The sequence below is a fragment of the Bos indicus x Bos taurus genome, chromosome 17, assembly GCF_003369695.1.
Source record: "Bos indicus x Bos taurus breed Angus x Brahman F1 hybrid chromosome 17, Bos_hybrid_MaternalHap_v2.0, whole genome shotgun sequence".
Classification (NCBI taxonomy): domain Eukaryota; kingdom Metazoa; phylum Chordata; class Mammalia; order Artiodactyla; family Bovidae; genus Bos; species Bos indicus x Bos taurus.
The window spans coordinates 14870942-14893256 of NC_040092.1; the positions used below are offsets into that span (position 1 = coordinate 14870942).

General features: G+C 50.4%; 1 protein-coding gene across 4 annotated transcripts in view; it reads right to left on the minus strand.

The window, feature by feature from the left end:
• Positions 1-1375: 1375 nt before the first annotated feature.
• Positions 1376-22315, minus strand: part of FBXO21 (F-box protein 21) — a 39165-nt gene continuing 18225 nt past the window's right edge. Inside the window, exons 8-13 of one of the 4 annotated variants that reach the window (XM_027566708.1) lie at positions 21274-21453; positions 19386-19518; positions 13906-14117; positions 13064-13150; positions 12405-12562; positions 1376-5575 (exon numbers count right to left, since the gene is read on the minus strand). In XM_027566708.1, coding sequence (XP_027422509.1) covers positions 5388-5575; positions 12405-12562; positions 13064-13150; positions 13906-14117; positions 19386-19518; positions 21274-21453 — 958 coding nt within the window. In that variant the 3' untranslated portion in view covers positions 1376-5387. The remainder of the gene's footprint in view (positions 5576-12404; positions 12563-13063; positions 13151-13905; positions 14118-19385; positions 19519-21273; positions 21454-22315) is intronic. The other 3 variants (XM_027566709.1, XM_027566710.1, XM_027566711.1) reach the window with 3 other exon arrangements.

Genomic DNA, 22315 nt, shown 5'->3' on the forward strand with positions numbered 1-22315 from the left:
CTCGGGCCAAAACATGCTGGTTTAGACCCAAGACAGAAGAGTCAGAACTCGCAGGCTCCCTTTGTTGGGAATGGCACTGTTTCAGGACACCGCGGCAAGAGAGGAGGATGGAAATCAGTTTGAGCCACGAAGGCCCCTTAGACACTTGCCTGTTACAGTGAGACTCTGCTCCGGCCAGTAGCAGAGTCAGGCAGCTGCCATCTAGGTCAGGAAGAAGGGACAGGCACCAGGCAGAGGAGCGAGGTAAGAAAGCGGATTTCTGGAAAAGAACCTGACCGGCACAGGTAGCCTGCTAAGTTTTTGAGGGAATTGTTGCTGGAGGTATCAAAAGCTTGTAGAAACAAATGGACATCTTGGACTGGAGCTGTGAAGACTAGACGGCTTGCAGGCAGGGGGCGCCCCCAGCACCCACTAGTGAAGTGACCAGAGAGGATGGGCCCCAGAAGGCAGGATGGGGCGCGGGGAGCAGTGGACGAGGGAGTCCCTCCCAGAGGGCGCCATCACCCTCCCCCACATACCCTGCAGGGACGGGGCCTCACCCCCCTGCCCCCCAGTATTTCATCATCCAGGGCCCAGGGCCTGCTGTCTCATTCCTTCTTCCACTGCTGTTGTCCTGTCCCTGCTTCACCAGTGAATGGGCACTGGGAGTGGGGCGTGGACCGGAGGGGACAGCTGAGCTCCGAGAGAACTGAGAGCTGGGCAGGAAGTGGGTGAGAGGCACAGATATGGCGGGGACCCCACACACCTTTCACTGTCCCCACCCCCGACATGGGTGGCCACTGCCCACCTCCTCTGGAATTGGGCTGAGTGTCGGTGACCTGAGTTCTGGCTATGAAGGCAGTTCTGGGCGTGACTCACCTCGTGAGGTCTGTGCTCCTCCCCCCGAGGCCATCTGTTGCGGGGACGACGGGTCTGAGGTGGCAGAATGGCCAGCAGGAACACCCGCTGCTGGTGGTCGCGCTGGGCCCGGGGCCAGCAAGGCGATTCTGGACTGGGCCGCCTGACTGCAGTGGCCAGCTCCCTGGGCAGCAGCGGGTCCTACAGGGGATGGGCACACCCAGAGCGACAACCAGCAGGCCACCTCTGTCCCCTCACCTCCGTCCTGGCCTCCCTGCAGGAAGGAGGGGAAGCAGTGAACGCCACTGCCCGCCTCGGCGCAAGGGCTCTGCGTCCAGGGCCTGTGTTCTAGGGCCCTTCCAGACAAGTCCCTCCACACTCCCTACTCCCACTGGATGGCAGGGGGCCTGGGGGCTTCGGGAAGCCACGCATGGTGGTCCTGGGTCCTTAGGTGATGGTGTGTAGGGCCGCCCGCCAACCCACTCCCCCTGCCCCGTGTTATGTCAGCCAAGAAAGTTCTTCTGTGTTCAAGCCATCGTACATTTCTGGGTCTATTTATTACAGAACTAGTGTGACCCTAATACAATCATTGCTAAATGGCCATAATACATCTCTTCTGTATTTGCACATAAATTTTATTCACCGAAGGAATGTTCTTTTCTCTCAGGACTCTAAACTTTCAGAACTGAAACATGGGAAGTTAAGGATGCGGCAAGGCAGAGGACCAAGACGTTTGTGAGGTAGCTGCTGAGGTTGTAGGCAGCATGGCTGCGGGGAGCTGGAGTTTGGAGGCCAGGCTCTCCACCTGGGAGCGGTCCACTCGGGGAACTCGGCCGGCCTAGGCCTCAGCGGGGGTCAGCCAACTATAGCCCACGGCCATCTGGCCCCATCCAGCCTGCAGCCTCACAGCCCTCAAGCTAAGAATGCTTTTTTTCCCCTTACATTTTTCCAACCAAGAAGAACATGTGACAGAGACTTTATGCAGCCTGCGAAAGTATTCACCGCCCGGCCCGCGTCCTAAAGGGTTGCTGTGGGGGTTATAAACAGTTGTGCCTAGAGCCTAGCCTGACGTAATACAAGGTAATACATGCAATACAGCTGTTTTCTCCAAAACCAAACCGTCACGGAGCCAAATTCTGCATTTCCTCTAGGTGAACAGTCTCTCCTTCCCTTCAAAAAAAAGAAAAAAACCACCAAACAAAAACCACAAAGAGCAACAACAGCTTGATTATTATGACCACGAGACACTTCCCAAAGGAAAGACTTCTGGCAGTCTGCTTCAGAGGAAGGAAAGACGCATCCCCCACTTCCCCTTTTACAGCAAACGGGCCTGGCGGTAGCAGACCAGAGCTCAGGACACTTAAGCGCGACTCCGTTTAATACGTTAAGAAAGACTTGGACATTTTAAAAGTAGAAACGAGCCTTTAAGCGGATATTCGAAAACATAAAGCTGATTGAGGGAGAGTATTAACACAGGTTTTTGAAGTAACACGACTTTGCGGTGTGAATGTCACTTCCAATGGAGATCTGTGAGGCTCTGGCAGACAGGCCACAAAGCCAGCCTCTCAAACTGCGAATAGATGGATCGTACATTCCAATGAGACGCTTGGCCAGACTGGTCTGCTGGTGACATGGACTAGATTGGGTGTGACTGACACCTCGCTGCAAGTGTTTCCCAAAGCACGGCTGCAAACCTTGGGCCTCGGGGTGGGCGGGGAGGGTTGCTGTGACTATGCAGGTGTGTCACGGCAGGAAAGCTCCAGGGCCTGAGCAGTTGGGAAGACACCACCACACTCCCCTCCTGGGAAGTCACAATCACAACAGCGCGTGAAAGGTTCCAAGTGTGCGGAACTGGGGAGTGCTCAGCCGCGACGAGCGTGACAGCATGCATGTGACCACAGGCAAGACACAGTGCTCGGTGCGACGCTGTGGACATGCTGTGGGCGTGCAGCTGTGGGGTCAGCATCGACACCCCGAGAACCTGGGTTTCCCTCACAAGGCGTCCACAGCTCTTGCTTCAAGACATGACTCAATGTCATTAAAAAGCTGCCATCTTTGTGTTACAACCACTCTCAAGGTGAGCAGCCAGCTCAGAAGGTTAACGTTTGGCAGGGAAATCACAGTATAAAGGTACTCTGTTTGCTCACAGATGTTAGAAAAAGGCAGGAGTCAATTCTCGCCCGTTTCAATCAATGAGAACCAAGCAAGACTCTGCTGTTGTCATGGCTGGGCTGTCTACCTGGAACGAAACCCGGCAGGCCATTTGTGTGGTTTCTCTGGATAAGTTCCATTTATTAATTATTGTACAAAAAAATCTTGGCATTCATTGGAAGAGAAAAGAAGTTACTATATCCAAAGAGAGTATTTCAACATTGTGAAAGTTCTACTTTTATAACAGGGCTTTTTTTTTTTTTAAGTGGAGAAAACATTTGGAAAAATTTTAAAAAGAAACTTATGATTTATTAGAGTACAGGATCCAAAACACGTTTTTAGAAAAATATAAAGTGCCCAAAGACCAACTTACACAGGTGACACAGGCTTCCTGGAGCCAAATGAAGCATTCATGAAGAAACACACTTAGAAACAGTCTAGATACATATTTACATCGGGTCAGCAAAGGTAAAACCATCTTTCTTGGCTTCAATGTCACTCTAAGAAAAAAGGAAATCAAACCAGAAAACCAACAATTTTAACTCTCAGCATGCGCCACAGATTCTTAGTAATGCATCTCATTAATATTAATGCCATAGTATCTAATTTTCACCTTTAAATGAGAGTAGTGTAAAACGGCCCCAACCTTGGGCAGGCCGGGTGTTGTGAGTGGTCACAATTTCCAATGCGCGTCCAGACCATCTGACTTTGGATTGGACCAATGAGGAACATGGGCCCTGGACCAGAGCTAATTGGGGCGGGAAGGAGCTGGCTAGCCAAATCCCCATCTCTTTCTAGTAACTGCTCAGGAACTGTCACTAGCTGGGAAGTGGTCTCAGGTGGCTTCTCCAAACCTCAGTCATCCCAGGGTTTCCGAAGGGTAAACGAGAGGCGGTCACCAAATGTAGTATGGAAATACTGCATGCAAAGGGACAGACGGGCGGCGAGGCGTGGCTGGATCACGGCCCCCAGAGCTTCATTCACTATAGCAACTGGAAATCTTTTCAGCTTAAGAGAGTAGAGTAACTAGGTTCTAACTTCAGAAGTTAGCTACTACAGGTTAACTGCAAGGCTGGCCCACTGGAGAAGGGGCAGGTGGAGAACGGTGGGAGTCCAGAGCTGTGTTAGGACAAGGTACCTTCCTGCTTGGGTACCACAAACGTGGAAAAGATGGATATCCAGCAGCAACTGGATATGAAGGTGGACTCCCGGGCGCTTGAGCACAGGCTTCCTCCTGCTGCTGTCATGGCAACGGTGACTCTGCCGGCCACACTGTCTCCTTTCCCACTGAGCTCATGCTCTTACACCGGAGGTATTTCGCTTACTTCTACTCTGCCACATTAAAAAAAAAGGTCTTGAAATGATTCTAAGGGAGAACAGGGAGCATGAGGCCTCCCCTTCCCTTTTTAGTTTCTAAGCTTCATTATTTCTTCTCGTTTCTGGTTATCAAAGTAAAACCTCATTTTCAGGTTTTTGGAGACCATGGAGCACGGTTTCCAAAAAGCAGACATTTTAACAGCAGACTGTACTTTCCTACTACAAAGAGAACTCATTGCTGATTTAAGATCTACTTATGATACTGGAGTAGATTAAAAAAAAAACACTTATTTTTAAGGGAGGAATAGTAAATGAAAGTGGGAAAACCCATTCACAAAGACTATTATTATGCATTTTTTCAAAGAATTTTATGTAATAAAATTAAAAAACCTAATGATTCTTAAGAGATATGAGCATAAATCCGAGAGATGAATCTGGGAAAGCAAAACTGTGTCATGTGCTCGATTCATATAAAGAAAAAATAAAATGCCGGAAATCTGTTTCAAAGATTAGGAAAAAAAAAATCGAATGATTCTGATTACTGTTAGTTTGTTAATGACTCCAGATCCACTATGTGGCCAAGATCACTTAGAGCTTCAGCCCTGGGTAAAAAGACAGACCATCCTGACCGAGGAGCGCACACGGTTCACAAAGAGATCAGAGAGAAACGATTGCAAACGGACAACCCCACCTATCCAGCAAGCGAAACGCTCTGAGACAACGTAGACAGACGCGATGCGGGGTGGGGAAGAGGTGTGAGGAAAAGAACGGTTGTAAGTGTCAACAGTGAGACGTCCTGAAGACAGCATGTCATAAACGGTCACCACAGGACAAGCATACAAGCCATGCCACTGAGACAGTGCCTGTCAAATGAATCACTAGTGTAGGCGGAGAGCAACATTGTCTTTGCAGCTGGCGGAGAGAGCACACGTGATTTCCACTTGGTAGGAGGCAACCAGCACGACGGCTGAGTGGCCTGCCCGGTGGTGTGAGTCCAGAGGGATCCAAGGGGACGTCTGCACCCCAAACCCCGTCGTCTTGGAAGAGAGCAGCAGCAGCAAAGGTCCGATGTCCCCGAGACTTTACTCCACATTCTCTTTCTTTGCGCTGTAAATGTTCTGCACCGTCTCATACACAGACTCCAGGTCCTCTGGGTACCGGATCTCTAGCTCTGCGTTCGGGATGTAGTGAGTGCCTGTGAACTCCGAGAAGTAGCGTCCAACATCAGGATGGGAGATCTCCTGAGGCTCCACGTTATACTCCAAGTTCTCTGTTGGCAGAGAGGCACACGGACATTCTCATTAAAACTGGTTTTTCTGCAGCATCTTTTATTCAGAGAACCTCTGGAGAAATCTCTGAGTGCATTTTTGAGGTTGGGGGCAGGGAAAGAAACAGATGTTTTTGGAAGTCAGGAGGGAAAAGGTAGAAGGTGGGGGGTGCCCTGGAGGATGGAGGGAGGGGCCAGCTCCGCACAGAACACCAATGTTTTCCTTCTCTCTGAGCGGAGCTCCAGCAGCCCCTTGGGGTCTGCAGGCTGAAGGTGCAGAGGCTTGTCTCACCTGATCCAACACACACACAGCTGCACACACACACACACACACAGCAGGCCGAGGGTATCCTGGCCTGTTCTGTTCTCACCAGTGAAGTTTCTGAAGCCTTCACAGCACCGGGCCACAGGTCTCTCCCTGCGTCCTCTGTTGCACACTCCCCCTGCCCCCACCACCCCTGAGCACCGTGCAGTGCTGGCTCCTGCTTCCGAGGGTGAGGGCCCAGCTCCCAGGGCTGATGTGGCGTCCAGGGAGGAGTGGAAAAGTGGCTCGTGCCCCTAGACCCTAGAGGGTAGGGGTCATGCCATCTGTATCAGCTCTTAGGAAAACCATGCCCCGTCCCTTCTCTGCTCCATGTTTTGCCACTAGAGACAGAAACAGAAAATGACTCCTTTAAAATGGAAATAATAAAAAAAACAGAGGTGACACGTGTGAGGTATTTTAAAGACCGACATCCTTTCAGATGGCTTCTCCCTCCCAAAGCTATCTGAGAAACGGCTCCTCCGTGGACCCAAAGAGAGGACGGTGGGTTGTGGGCCCTTCCCCGCTGGCCGTGGAGGCCTGGCCTAGACTGGTTGTGGGCCAGCCAGGAGGGCCCAGCCCAGTCCTCCATGACCTGGACCAGAAAGCAGCTGGCCAGGAAGGCCTGCCTGCTCTGACTGCGTCCCAGGGTGCTCTTGGTTCTGATCAACATGAGCCACAATCAATTCAGGGAGTCCCCGCACACGCCAGTCGACCGGCTAACTAACACCAATGGTGCAGGAGGTTATCTCTTACACCGCTCGCGCCCTCCACCCCGAGAACAGAGGATAAACACCACGGGATAAACACAAGCGCCTCCCAGAAGCACTGCCTGTAACTTGTAACTGATGCTTGTCTTTCAGGAGAGGGGGAAAGAGTTTGTAATTCAATCTGTAACATATTGCTTTAACCCAAGAAGGAACATTTAGAGAACTGTGCTTATAGCTGTTTAAGGCTGATCCTTCAGATTACGTGGGACATACCAGTTTGAGAAATCACATACCAATTAAAGACGGATATCCACAGACTACCTCAGCATTGCTCAGGAGAGCAAAAGAAAAGAATAAAAAAAGGCAGCAACAGTCTACATGTCCACCTGCAGGTCACTGTAAATAAACAACGGCATGTTAACTCAGTACATCCCAGGCAGCCAGGAAAACGAGCAACCTGTTTTCCAGACGAGACGGGGGAAGCGGGAGTAAAAACACGTCTTATGAAAGGATAGGAAGGCCAAACACCTGCGCTGCTACGTGACACGTGCATACAGATACCTATTTTAAGTGACCTCTTTTAAACTGGGCATGTACGGTACGCCAGGCACCGCGAGACCTGCCCGGGCTCCAGCTCCTGTGACCCTCACAGGGCTCCACGCGAGGCTCCACTCACGACGCCCTCTAGCGGCTGGGCCGACAGCAGCAAGGGTGAGGACTCCGCCGGGGCTGGGGAAGCGGACCAAGAGCGGCGTCCCTGTGCACTGTCCTGCCAGCAGCGGTCAGGGAGAACGGGCTGGGACAGACCCCAGGGCCCAGACAGGCCTGCCTCAGAAGGCAGGCTGCGGGACGGTGCTCCGCAAACAGGCGCCTGGGGAGTCCAAGAGGTAACTGGGGGCTATGCTAACTGGTTTCTCCCTGCTATGACCACCAAAGTGTGGAGATGACTTCACTTCCTTCTTTACACTTATTTTCGACATTAAAACAAACTTGGACTTTCTAAAATGCTGCTGACTGAAAAAATCTGCTGTCCTGCCCACATGGCCCTCCTGCAGCGAGTGAGGGGTCACAGGCGTACCTGCCTTGGGGAGGCCTATGGGGATGCGAACACGGCCACGGGCCCTAACCTGGCCAGCTGCCTCCCTGTTGGCTTTTCTTGCCCCAGAGATGTTCAAGAGATGATGGCAGGGAATCTGGGATCACCAACAAGAGATCAAAGTCCCTTTTGTTTTCATCTGGGGGCCATTCTGCCTCAGACAGGATGCTCAGCAATGGCTGAAGACATTTCTGGCTGTTGCGATCGGGGCCTGTCATGATCTCGTGGGCAGGGGCCAGGGTGACAGAACATCCCCCAACACAGAGCTGTCTGGACCACAACACGTACAGCACCTGCTCTGAAGACAGTCAGACACACGCTTCAGCATCGCTTCTTCCCCCTCTTTTTCTAAGTATCACTAAGCAGCAGCCTGGTGTTGGCTGCCACTTGGCGTCTGAGTGTTGGCAGGAGGGCAGGAAGGCTGCTGTCAGGTCAGGACCACCCATCTGTTTAAGGACAGCACGACTGGGCAGCTGCACGGAGTTCTGAGCATGGGTCCAAAACAAGAGGCAGGGGCAGTGACGGCCCCGGGGGCTCCCAGCCCCGCTCCAAGCTGCCCACCAGCAGCACAGACTGAACGTGCTGTGTTTGCCTGCCTCGGCTCCCAGCAAAACAGGAAAGCTGTACTAACAAAAGACACTTTTTTAGGAGAAAACCAGACACTGAAGTTGGCAGCTTAGAGTTATCAGGGGAAGATAATTCCCAATCCACTATATGAGTTTAAAAAATTTTTTTGAAGTTTTAAAAAAATTTGAAGGAAGAAATCTAAGTGAAATGAAACTTAAGAAAGAGCAAAATATTAAACAGGGAATACTTAAAATGCCTGTAAAAATCGTGGGAAGAACTTCATTCCCCCAATATTTTCTGAGAAATGTTTCTGATTTTATTTAAAATTTTCAGCTACCTACATCAAAATACACGCATACCTCCCTGTAAAAGCCTAGAAATGGTACCCATGAGTCCTCTGGGGGCACCTGTCAGGCCCTCCCAAGAGGAAACCCCTAGGACTGTGGGTCTAGCTTCCCAATCCTTGTATAAACACATATACATGCAGTTAAACATACTTACATGCACTCAGGAGGTAACTCCATGTTGTCTTACGTGTGTTTATTCATACAAAGCATACAGTAAGCACTGACCTGCATGTGGTTTATTTGGCTGCAGCTTAGCATCCCCAAGCTTGGATATACCTCCACTGACCAGGCGAGTCCCATGCATGACTGTTTCTGTCATAACAAGGGGACCGCAGGCCCCCTGTGTGAGGGCATCTCTAGTGGAGGGACTGACTGGGGGAGCTGCCAGGTCAGAGGAAAACAGGCACTTGAGATTTTGACAACTTAAAAGACAGCACCAAACTGCCCTCTGAAGTGGCTGCAAGTTTACACTCCAGCCCTGACACGGGGAATCACCACAGTTAACAGCGTGTGCAGACTGCCACTGGCTGTGTCCGTGTGGGGGTGGGGTGGAGGGCTGTAGAGGAAACTAGTTTGGAAGTGGAGGACAAATCATGGAAAACGAAACTGGCGCTGGGGAGGGCACACTTGGACCCAAGCACTCAACCAGGTGCTTGGCCATCACACCCAAAGCGTGCAAGAACCAGGTTTTCACAGCACAGCCCAATTCCTGACTTTGCAATGTGGCAGCTGCCTTAAATTCAGAGCATCTGTGATAGTCACCTTCTCCAGGATCTAAGAAGTACGCAGGGAAGCTGAGACAGTTCCTGCTATCAGAAAAATACTAAAGCACGCCCCCTAGTGGTAGGAAAATCACAAACACGCAAAATGCTGCAGAGCCTGCTAAAATACTGATGGAAAACATATCTTAATGCTGCTGGCTAAACTATTTGAGGATGGCACACACATACTTGGCTCATAACTCACTCTTCTGTGGAGAGTGAAGAGAAGGGCATTCATTAATGGGCTCTTCCCAGATTACTAGGATCAATGCAGCCAAAGGTTGAAAATTTAGAAGATGAAAGTTTAAAAATAATTTAATGCAAACGTATTAGCCCATAAATGTTCAAAAATATATTTAAATAAGTCCTTTTAAAACGTTGTTTCTCAAGATCACTCCCTGGCTAAATGTGGGCTAACCTGAGCATAAAATTGTTCCAAATCATTATAACACATTGACTAAACAAAAAATCCAGCAATCCTTGGGAGGAGGCGGGAAGGAGAGAGAGACAGCCAGCAAGGGAAAGGAGAGGAGAGAGAGGTGGTGGTGGAGAGGAAAGTGAGAGGGGGCAAAGCTCTGCTTCACGGAACTAGAGGGTACACTCGCAGCAGAAAATCACCATTTTGCAACTTTCATATCATGATTTAGGCAGGAAGAGCCAACAGGAGCTAAAACAAACGTAAGGACAAAGGTCATCACTGGGGAACAGGTTATACCCAGGATTGGGTCACAGTTTGACCTCATGGATTTCTTGTTAACTGCAGATGGAACACTATCCCTTACAGGGTGTTGCTGTCTTGGCCAAGTGACCAAACCCCGCCTCCCTGATAGTGGACATGGAACCCCACGGCCTCTGGACAAGACGCAACGTGAACCACACAGCACCCGAGAGCAAGCTTGCCAGCCAAAAACCCCGACTCCATCTAATACAACCTGAGACTAACTTCTGGTTTACAGATGATAATACAAAGAAACAGTGAGACAAATCCAGACTGTTAAGACAATTCATAAGCCAACTGGTCCAGACTTTTCAAAAAAGTCAAAGTCTTGTGAAAAGCGGGGAAAAGATGAGGATTGAGGAACTGTTTTTACCAAGAGAGAACAGAGACATAAAAACCAAACACAACCATTAAGGAGGCCATAGGAGTGAAGGCCAGGCCTGGGAAGAACCCTGAGGAGAGGGCCCCCCAGGGCAGGGCGGGCCGGCCTCCGGGGGCTACAACAGAGCTCCTCTTCAGCGCTGAACCCCAGAGCCCAGCACCCCCGGGCACACACGTGCTGGGGAAATGCGGACCTCGGGCCGACAAACCACTAGCAGCCATCACAGGATGATACCCATGCTCAGTCCTAAGAATTTCCTAAGTCCCAGCATTTAAAACTTAAAAAGGGCTATTTGCTACCTTTACCCATGATCCTTCAATCTCAGTTTTAGAGTGTGAAACTGATAAGCAGATACTACATTTATAAAACAATGTCATTCCAGTATTCTTGCAGTGAACCTTTACAGCGCATGCTGGCCTCAGATACAATTAGGATGCGTTCCTGAATCGTAGGGACACTGGACAAATTCAGAACACCTTGAAACCAAATACCCAGCTTTACCTACTCTATAAAGCCCGTTTTAAAGTTAATATGGCTGTTTCTAGACACCCAAATATCAGATACTACAAGTCTTCATATCAACCCCATGTAATGGGCAACGACTGGATAAGGTGCGGGCGCAGACACTGGCCCCCAGAGCTGACAGTCTCCTCTGTTCTCGTGACGCGCTCTGAGACGTGCAGTGTGAAATGCGCAGAGTGATCGGTGGGGGTGCAAACCGTCCACGAATCATTCAGCAATTCCCAAATAACTTGATTGCTAAAATTTGTAGGATTTTTTTCTGACACAGCTTCTTACATTAAATAAAATCAGTCAGTATCTCCGTCTGACATGGAGTACACGCCAACCCCTCTCATAACTCCCCTTGTGCTGATGGAGGTTAGGTGACCTCTGGTCTCAATAAAGGGAAGTTCTCTTTTATAAGATCCTCTCTCATATTCTGATGAATTAATAGTAATTAACATGAGCCCTTTTCTAGTCTTGTTGGCACTTCTGAGATTTTTATACATCCAACATTTCTATTACTGGATTTACCAGAACATAATACTGACTTAGGTCAAGCCTTATGTTTTAGGTGAGATGCAAAAAGGTTCAGCATGAAGGTTAGGGTGAAGGCTCTTTGCCAAGCTGTCTGTGTTCGTACTCTGTAAAATTTACACATCTCTACGTGCTTCACTTTCCTAGTGTATCAAATGCACATGACGATGACGATGAGAGCGATTTAGAGTTCTCAGAGAAGTTAATACACATCAGAAGGCTGCTGTCACAGAGCAACACTGCAAAGCATTCATGTTTTTATGAATAAAATGAACAATGTGGATGCCTTGACAGGCAGGCATTCAATAAATTCATCCCATTAAACGGAGAGGACTAAGACAACGAGGGCCCTGGGTGAGCACCTGTCAGGGCTGGCAGTGGCCCCTAACACCTAGGGAGCACCTACCTGCTGACTCCCAGCTGCTCTCAGAGCTAGAGCTGTGACCTGCAGTTCCCACGATGGCCACTGGGGGTGTAGCTCTCCCAAGCACAACTTAACTGGCTGCCAGTTTCAGGGTGCCAGGGCGGCTCCCCCAACAGAGCCCATTCCGTGCCCTCTAGTTCAGGTAGGCAGTATGAGCAGGGCAAAAACTGACCCTCCTTGCCTGGAGTGAGCCAAAGGCAGTGGCTAACAAACAGGACTTTCAGGAACTAGGACTGGTAGAGGCAACGACCAATCAGAACAGAAATGGGCAACAGCTTGGAACAGGGGTGTGGTGGTGACTAGGGGGGAAGACCCCAACCTGTTGATATGGCCGCAAAAATACATACCCACCTACGTTTAGCTGACTATCAGCCCTGATAAGGTTGATGGCCGTGTGACAACTGCCGACTCTCAAACCGACCACCTCTGCCCGCAGCATCCGAGTGCTCAGACGTGTGCCTGAGGTACAGACAGAGCCCGCCACTCACCCTGGGCGGCGTATCGACAGGACCCGTCCTCCACCAGGACGTTGTAAAAGGGCTGATGGTGGCCGTGAGGCAGGCTGTGGACGTTCATGTTTCGGATCCACTCGTGTCCCATCATACAGGTGGGGTCCCAGCCGTAGATGACACAGTTATAGCCGTACCTGATCAACACAAGAGCAGCCACACGTCAGCTTCCTGTCGCGGGAGAGCAGAACAGAGGCGATGGCTTGGCTTCTCCGAGGCTCGGGTTCTTACAGATCCACCCGCCTTTACTCTACGCTGAGTCAATTTCACTCCTGACCTCTTTATGAGCCCCTCTTATTGACAAGCTCACTCCATCTTGTTGCTGCTGCTGTTAGTCCGACTCTTTGTGACCCCACAGACTGCAGCAAGCCAGGTTTCCCTGTCCTTCACTGTCTTCCAGAGTTTGCTCAGAGAGTAGTACAATTGGGGAAACACTGAAGTCTCACTAGATTTTTGATGAGGTTAACAAACTGTTGATTTTTTTCTGAGTTATGACAATGGAATGGTAAACACTCTTTTGAAAAGAAAGAGCTCTTACCTTTTTAGTGCTACTAAAATAGCTACAGATGAAATGACCTCTGGTATTTGCTCCAGGGGGAGGGGGAGAGTCAGGGGGTGGAGGGGAAATGTAGACTGACCTCATAATGATAGCCTTTGAAGCTGGACACGGGAACATCACTTGGTTCATTACACTCCTCTCTCTACTCTCACATACACTTGAAAATCTCACAACAAAGTTGAAAAAAAAAAAAAAAAAAGAATCCAGTAAAAGAATGGAAAATCCTAGCCAAAAACTGAGGAGACATTTGCAATTTATCCGCCCACAGAGACTAATACACAGAATAAAGAAACTGCAAATCAGTAAGACTAACAACTCAATTGAAAAACACGCAAAATGCCCGAAGAGGCACTTAATCAAAGGAAACTTAAAAGGCCAGTTAACACAGGAAAAGAACCTCGATCTGCGTGGCAACCAGGAAAATGAAAATTAAAACCGCAACGAAATGCCATTTGCCACTTACTACAGAAGCACACTGTTCAAGGGCTGGCACTGCCACAAGGTGGCGAGGCTCAAGCCTCAGCGCCTGGCCTGCTGGCGGGATGCGAATCAGCACAGGTGCTCTGGGGGGCAGGTTAACTGTGCCTCATCCACCAGCCATAGGACCCACTGGGTAAGTCCCTACCGAACTCAGATCCAAGGAGAGTGAGACGGCGGGACAGAGAAGCTGACAAGAAGGGGAAGCATCCGGCCGGCAGGGCTTCCACTCCCCAGAGCTGGGACGCTACAATTGTTAGAAGAGCTCCCAGTTAGGAAAGCCAGGTGCTTCTTAACAAACAAAAAGGTTAGATACACGGTTTGGTCTTCGGTCCTTGCTGCGATGGGCCTTGGTCTCTGCTGCACCGGGTCAGGTCCCCGCCGCTCATGGCGCTGTGTCCTCGGCAGCCACACTGGGTGGGAGCAGGCGCCAAGAGCACTCACCTCTTGTGCTTCATAATGAGCCCAATGGAGTAGCAGACGTCCCTGTGCTTCTCGTGGGAGCGAAGCTTGACCTCCACCCCCACCTCCTCCTTTTTCCGCTCAATGTGCTCCAGTGTGTGCTGCACCAGGTAACCCACCGCCCCGTGCTGCCCCGGGTCTAGGGTCTGGATGTGCTGGAGGATGTCAAGCACCTTCAAGACAAGACAGAAAGACTAGGAGATAATATTTTCATTTAGGCCTTTTCGGTTTCCTGGCGATAGATTTAAACCTGCATAACCTGATGAAAGACGGCAAGGTGGGCTGGGCTAATAGCCTGTGTCTCTGTGACCCACGGGGGTCTCTCCCCACTGGTGCCAAGTACACCCAGAGTCGCTTCATGTGCTGGGGGCTGACCCTGGCATCTGAGTCCAACCAGTCTGAGTGGGAGGAACTCTATTTAGATACACAAGGCACTGGAGCCCACACGGGACGGGGAGGCCAGGGCTGCCGTCCGTGAGTGCACTGGGGCTGGGTGAAGCCTAACAGGTCCGCACATTCCTGGGAAGTGGGGACTCGACATCTTATACACAGAAAGGAAACCTTTTCAACCTGCTGCTCATGAACTGGAAAATGAAATGCGAAGTTGCTTCAATCAAGATGGAAAGGCTGAGTGCAGAGTGGCCTTGGGGCTGCAGGAGAGGGGAGGGGTCACAGAGAGGGCAAGGGGAGATGGACGTGCGTCAGCATAGCGCGTTTACGATGCTCTACGTAAGAAGAAAGACGTGTAGGTCCAAGGCTCGGAGAGCCTACTGTCGTGCCAAGTACGTTAACCCTCAGTGGACTTTAGTGTTCAGAACAGGGAGAAAGCCCTCTCCTCGGAAGTTACGTGACGAGCTGGTGGAGCAGAACTGCCTGAACCTGAGGTTCTATTCTCTTTATGGCACCCAGTGCCGCTATGGAAAAATACAAGTTCAAGGAAAGCTGACTCACGTGAGCAATTACCAAGCGCCTACTGTCTCAGCTGTCAGATGAGGGTCTCTGACGTGTTTGTTTTAGAAAAGGATCTCTTCCTATTTATTGACGCGGGATTCTGGCCCCAAATCTGCCAAACTCAACTGCTTTTGTCTTTGAATTAATCTACTTATCAAATAATGATTAAAAACTCCCCTATTTCCTGACACATCGTGAGCCTGTATAAGTGCTGTGAAAACTGCAGTTTTTTGCAACGCAAGGTATTATTTTAAAACCCAATCTTGTCTTCCAGAATGAGATTTGCAGGATCTCAGCATTTCCTGAATATTCTTCTCCTGCTGGTTCACTGTGCCAAGCCTGTCACAGGTCTTTTGAACCAGGCTTAGAGAAGTTAAGCAAGGTGCCTGAGGTCACAGGGTTATGGAGACATGCAGTGAAAACGTGGACCTGGGGCTGCAGCAGTCGCCTTCACACCAAACCAGAAAGAAGAGGATTGTAATTAACTGTTAGGAAAATTCTCAAACACGGATCAGGTGGACAGAATGGCACGACCCCCAGTAGCAGAGCCAGCTCGGAGCCCAGCCATCCACCTGCCGCCCCCGCAGTGGCCTCGTCACGCAGGGGCACTAGCAACAGTTGCGCCTTGTAGCTAAAAGCATCGGGTTTCACAGTAGGCTCCTTGTGTTCCCCTCTGCAGTTCCAACTAATTACTTCTGACAAGTTTTCTGTAGACACAGGCTTCCTCTCCTTCCTGGCAGCCCCTTCCTACCAGATAAGTGAAAGAAATGTTAACTTGGAATCTTCAAAGCACAAAGGAAGTCTTGAACTCAGAGTGTCAGAGGAGGAGATAAGGTTCAGGGATGATTACGTCCTTCCCTTGGTGGGAGGGGGGATGATGGGGTGACGGGGGAGGCCAGAAATGGAGAAGGTGCCGTAAGATGTGCCCAGGGCGTCCCGAAGGCCTTTGCTGACGGTGGGCCACCACGACATCTCCAGCTAATGTCCAGGCTAACGAATTCCGTCATTTCTTATTCATTCAAATAAAACTTCTGTGAGGACCTACTGGGTGGGAGGAATTGTGTTGAGAGCCAGGGGAATAGCTACAGTAAGGAACAAAACAAGGACGTCCCTGGTGGTCCAGGGGCTTAAGACTCTGTGCTGCCAATGCAGGGGGCTTCTGTTGACCCCTGGTCAGAGACCTAGATCCCACACGTCCCAGTTAAGAGTTCACATGCTGCAACTAAAGATCCCTCCTGCCACAACAAAGACTGGAGGTCTCGTGTGCTGTAAGTAAGACCCGGGACAAATAAAAAAAAAAAAGAACAAAACAGATGGTCCCGGTCCTTAAAGAGCACCGTCTAGTGGGGAAGCTTGGGGAAACAGGCAGCTTCAGACACCCTGCACGAGCATGTGGAAGGGCGAGCACAAGGCACAGCGTGGAGAGCTGGGAGGGGGTTCAGAGGCGAGAGCTAAGCTGACATTTTGTCTCAGCAGGCGTGAGCCACAGAGCTGAGGGACAGGAAGGAAGCTCCAGGCAGAGCTTCAGCGTGTGCAGAGGAGGAACCAAGAGCACGGGGGTGGGAGGACAACGCAGCCCAGGCAGTGCAGAGTGGACGTGAGGAAGCACAGCCTGGTGGAGCCGGGCCACCAAGAACCCGGCAGGCCTCGGCAGAGAGTGGGAGCCTGACCTTGCAGCCAAGGAGGGAGCCACTCAGAGGGTCCCGAGCAGGGAAGGGACATGAGTGACATATGGTTACGGTTACTCTGACTCCAGTGCTTAAAATGCGTTCAAGGGGTCTAAGAGAAGGAAGGAGACCGCGCAGGCAGCCTATGTGGTCACAGAGGGGACACAGCTGCCGGCAGATGTGTGGTGGAAGCCTGCTGGTGTGGAGCCCAGGGTCCAGGCAGGGATTCAGGAGCCATCGGCCTACAGAGGGGAGCGGAGGACTGGACAGCAGGTATGATCGCCGAGGGGAACAGCAGAAGGAAGTCTAGAAACTGCTCCCCCCACCCCGCATTGTGGAGCCTTTAACAGAGAGCAGGATGACAGGAACTAGAGTCAAAAGAACAGAGGTTCTGAGTGGTGGGGAAGTGGCCTCCATGATCAAGAGAGATAAGGAAAGACAAGTATCCACTGCATTTGGCAACAAGGAGAAAAGTTTTAACAAGAGGGGTCACGGACTTCCAGTTCACGTGGAGGAGGGGTGGGAACAGAGCCCTGGGTTCTGAGCAGCCAGAGGAGGCGAGGGGGAGGTCGGCCCTAGGACCCTGGCCAGGCGGGGAGCAGATAAGGTGGAGCCACGGGGCAAAGCAGAGGGCTGCCATGGGAGGCTTTGTCTTTTCTTTTTTCAAAGATGAAGAGAGACCTGAGCGTGTTTAATGCTGACAACAGAAGTAGAGACAGGGACCTGCAGATCCAGGAAAAGAAACAAAAGACTTAGCAGTCCCTGGACAGGCAGCAGGCTGGACCCAGAGCCTGGGGGTGTGCGCCTTGGGAAACCGAGGGGCTTCTTTTCCACTGAAATGTGGAGAATGGAGGCAGGAATAACTGGATCACAAGGATGCCGATTTGGCAGCAGGAAGTGGAAAGTGCCCATCTGTTGGCTTCTTTAGAGACCATCTCGCCTGACCCGGTCCACAGGGGTGAAGTGTGTGGGTGGGCTTGGAATCTGAATGCCTGGTGCCATCAGCTCCTGTAGGAACCCCTGACAGGTCACTAAACTTCTCTCAATGCCTGTTTCATTATTTACAAAAGGGCAAAAAAGCTTGTATCCACCCCGAGGGGCTGGCAGGTGTTGGAGGCATGCAGCCTGAGCTCTCTAGCTGTCATCCCCCCCAGCCCTGGAGGAACCTACTCCTTGCTCTGAAATCCTTTCCCGGGCCTTCCAGGGGCACCTCAAACCCTCCTCTGGAGCAGACCCTCTTCTAATTGCTCTGCACCCCTGGGGGTCTTCCTTACTGGGGGCCTAGCCCTCCTTTCTTGCTGCAGCTGGAGTACAGTTCACGGAGCTGGGAAGGTGAGCTGTGGGAAGGGAAATGGCCACTTTCCCCTCCTGATCTCAGATGCGGAGGGGAGGGGGCAGTGGGGGGGGGGGGGTCCCGGCAGCCCACGTCACGGAGAAAAATGTTCTGTGTGAGACAGTTTTTGGAACTTGCTCCAGTGACGTCTGCTTGGCAGGAAGGCAATCTTGGCCATCTGAGGAGGAGGCCGAGGAAACTCCCTGGAAATGGTAGAGGAGCCCTCAACGGAGCCCAGCATTAAAAGGAAGGACGCCAGCGCTTCAGCAGGCGCTCCTCACAGAGGGGACATCGACCCCTCTCCTCCTAAGGCTGAGCTGTGTTTTCAGTACAGAATCTACTTGGGAGGAACCACACTTTGAAAGCATCTCTGAGTCTCACAAACTATCATGAAATTCCTTAACCAACATACAGTAAAAAGTGACAGGAATTAGTTATGTGTATACTGGTATCAAAAATAAAGTAAAAAGATAAAAATCAACTGTTCATTTCTGGACAACAAGGTGCTGAGAGGCAGGTGGTGACTTGGGGGGAGTCTCATTTTCCTCTACTGGGTCCCATGGGGGTCCTGGGAAGACGGTGCTGTCTGGGCTGGAGGCAACACCTTAAGACAGGAGCCCGGGACTTCCTATTGCCGCGTCCTTTCCCAGAACTCCGGCAGATGTGTGATGCTGTGAATAGATGAGACGCCATAGATCTAAGCTGCGCTGAGTCACTGAGACTATTTCCTTTCTTAGAGAAGGCTTCCCCACTCTCCAGTGACAGGGCTGACGATTTCTTGATGTTGATCCTGAGAGAGCTCAGAGGTCAATTCTCTCACCAGGCTGTCCAAACAAAGTGGACTATGAACATATTCTCAGGACATGCAAGGGCAGGACAGGAGTGAGCAGCTGCCCCAGCACATGCAGTGCGGCTGGAAGCCACATGGGCTGCACCCACAGCTTGCCAGGAGCAGGGCTGACCTCAAACATGGTCAGGAAGCGCTGACAGGGCTTTCTGCTGGCCAAAGGGGGCGTCACCAGCCTGCAAGATCCACATGGAATGGTATCAAAACCCAACAGCTTCCAAAGGTGTGCACCATCCTTCTTGCACCCAGCAGCTAGACCTGAGCAAATCTGAGATCTCCTTTTCCTACATCTCCAGGTCGGTTTAGTCTCTAACAGCACAGCTGAAGGATGAACATTTCAAACTTCTGCTCCCCCTTGAGAAGGGGGACTTGGGGGAAAAGACATCTTTGGGCCACCAGTGGGTGAGTGGTAGGGCAGAGGCCTTGTAGTTCTGGGAGTTTAAGGTGCTGATCACAAAGAGAATGGGCAACTCCTGGCAGGATAGCCAATTTTCAGGAGAATAAAAGGAGAGAAAAAATTCAGTCGATGGGTCAAAACTGTGACACTTTGAATAAATCTGTGTTTATCCCCCAGGTTAATCCAAGGATAAACCGGTCAGTGCCGCCTTTCAATTAAGATTTCCCTCTCTATGGCAAGGGGAGAGCATCAAGATAAAATAATTACCTTCTCTGGCCAGATGCCCAGGTGGAAGTAAAGCCTGGCTTGGAGGAGGAGCAGCTGCACCTGGTCGGGGTACATCGCCAAGTACAGGTCCAGAGAGTCCCTCAGGAGCTGGTAGGACTGGTCGATGCCCTCCCTATGAGGAAGAAAACTTCATTTTAGCCTACTGGCTTCCGAGTTAGGGCCTGCTTTTTCAAAGACCAGGTTTCAAAACGAATGAGACACAAATCCCACACGTTCCCTGATTCTGATACTTCCTCTCTGTTTAGCAAAGTTACAGTGCTCTTAATAAAAAGAAGGAAGAGACAGAAATTTCGTACCCCACTAATTTAAAATCGTAAAAGTGCTTTCCTTGGAAGTCACCTCAACAGCACCATACATCAATCAGAAGTGGATTCTGAATAGGTGGTGCACGGAGGTCTTTCAGGACAGTGAAACCATTCTGGATGATGCTACAGCGGTGGGCAGGTGTCACCACACATTTGTCAAAATCCACAGACTGGACACCACCTAGAGCAAAGCCTGATGTAAAGGACGGTAGGCTCATCAATGGTAACAAATGCCTCTGGAGGGGATGCTGACGTGAGAGAGGCTGTGCGTGTCTGGAGGCAGGGGGGAAATATTCTGGACTTTTTGCTCAGGTTTTGCTGTGAACCTAAAACTGCTTTTTTTTTTTTTGATGCAGACCATTTTTAAAGTCTTTACTGAATTTGTTACAGTAATATTGCTTCTTCTTCTTTTTTTTTTTTTATGTTTTAGTGTTTTTGGCTGTGTGGCATATGGGATCTTCACTCCCTGACCAGGGACCTGCATTGGGAGGTGTAGTCTTAACCACTGGACCACTTTAGAAAAGTGGACTTTATGGGAAGTCCCCCTAAAACTGATTTTTTTTTTTAAGAAGACTAAAGTCTATTTTTAAAAAAATTCTACCATTAGGCAGAAAACTATGACTCCAATGTATACATTTCTTTTTTCCCTGAAAGACAATTTTCTTTGGACTCAGAAGCCTGACTGTTTCATATTTTTGCTTGTTTCCTTAACTACTGCTGCTAAGTCGACTGCTTCAGTTGTGTCCGAATCTGTGCGACCCCATAGACGGCAGCCCACCAGGCTCCGCCGTCCCTGGGATTCTCCAGGCAAGAACACTGGAGTGGGTTGCCATTTCCTTCTCCAGTGCATGACAGTGAAAAGCGAAAGTGAAGTCGCTCAGTCACATCCAACTCTTCGCGACGCAATGGACTGCAGCCTCTCAGGCTCCTCTATCCATGGGGTTTTCCAGGCAAGAGTACTGGAGTGGGTTGCCATCACCTTCTCTGGTTCCCTTAACTAAGTGATTGGTATTGTTGTTCAGTCACTAAGTCGTGTCCGACTCTTTGCAACCCCACAGACTGCAGGTGGTCAGGTTTTCCTATCCTTCATCTCCCAAAGTTTGCTCAAAACTCATGTCCACTGAGTTGGTGATGCCATCTAATCATCTCATCCTCTGCTGCCCCTTCTCCTGCCCTCAATCTTTCCCATCATCAGTCTTTTCCAATGAGTCAGCTCTTTGCACCAGGTGGCCAAAGTACTGGAGCTTCTGCATCAGCATCAGTTCTTCCAATCGCCAGTCTAAAATGTTTTTGTTACTGGAGAATGCTTTCAGCTTTTATAAAAGAGCCCTTGTCCAAGTCCATTGCAAAGACCTCGAGGAAAGGTCACTGAGCACATCCAAAGACTGGACAGTATTATGTCATGGGAACTGGTTCCTCCCCTGTGGCCCAAGGATGCTGCGCAGCATCCAGTGCTCCTCCGTACGGCAGGCAGGCTCGTGAAACAAAACTCTCTGTAAGGCGATTTGCGCCTCCAAAGACGCACACGCTACAAAAGAACTGGAAAACCGAGAAAACCTTACCGCTTCCCCAGACTTAACAGGTTTCCCACCATTCGCTGCAACACCTTCTTCACGTTCACCACCCCGTACAGTGCTGCAGTCACGTGCTGGCCGATCAGGTATTCACACTCTTTCACTGTCAGCTGCTTGCCTTTCCCAAAAGCATCTATGTAGATGTAGTCGAAGATGTCCAGGGTCGTCCTGCCCAAAGAGCAGCAATGTAGTGAGTTGTCACTCAGGCTGGAGCTGAACCAGTCAAAACCCCCTAATAAACAGCTCAGAGACAGAATGTTAACACAGTTGCATTTCTGCTGAAAATATCAAGGCCTTGTCCAAAGTCTGAAAGCTGACCTTTATACATACTCTAATGGAGTAAGATGGCGATATACTGTTATTTAAGAAACAGCACTGATTTGTGCCATTTAATATAGGTTTTGAGAGACAGTAACCCTAAAACTCACTGCCAGGTAGATCTATTCAAAATCCAGTTGAGAGGTATTTCTGGAATGCCTGAGGCAGTCAATAAATTCCACAGAGTAGCAGTTACTATGTGTGGAGCCTGGGCCCCTCGAGGCTGTGATGAAAGTTAGAGGAGTCTGGAGCCACAAGGGTTCTGGCCTCAGCTCTGCAGACACCCTCAGGCAGCTCAGGTGAGAACCTGCTCCGGATCACGGAGAGCTGTGTCCCTGGCCTCCACCCCCGCTCCTCCCTTGGAACTGCTTTGCACGAACCCAGCTCTCACACGAGGTGGCGGGGTGGGGTGGGGGTGGGGGGTGGCCGGCAACACCAGAGCTAGGCAGGGAGGTGGTCCTAGGAGGCAAATTCTTACTGCAGTATCTCTAACTACATGGCATTTTCCCGAGGAGGATTCCTGAAGGGCTGGGGTGGGACTCTCAGGGAAAGCTGTGTTTTCTCCTTTGAGCAACTATTTCACTTTGATCTTATGCCGACTGCAAATCATGCAAGAGACTTTCTCTTGGGCTGCTAGAAAGCTGTCAGATTTCTTCCTTGAGTCATATCAATAGCCCAGCTTTAGCAAGACATATATAAATGTTCCAGAAAT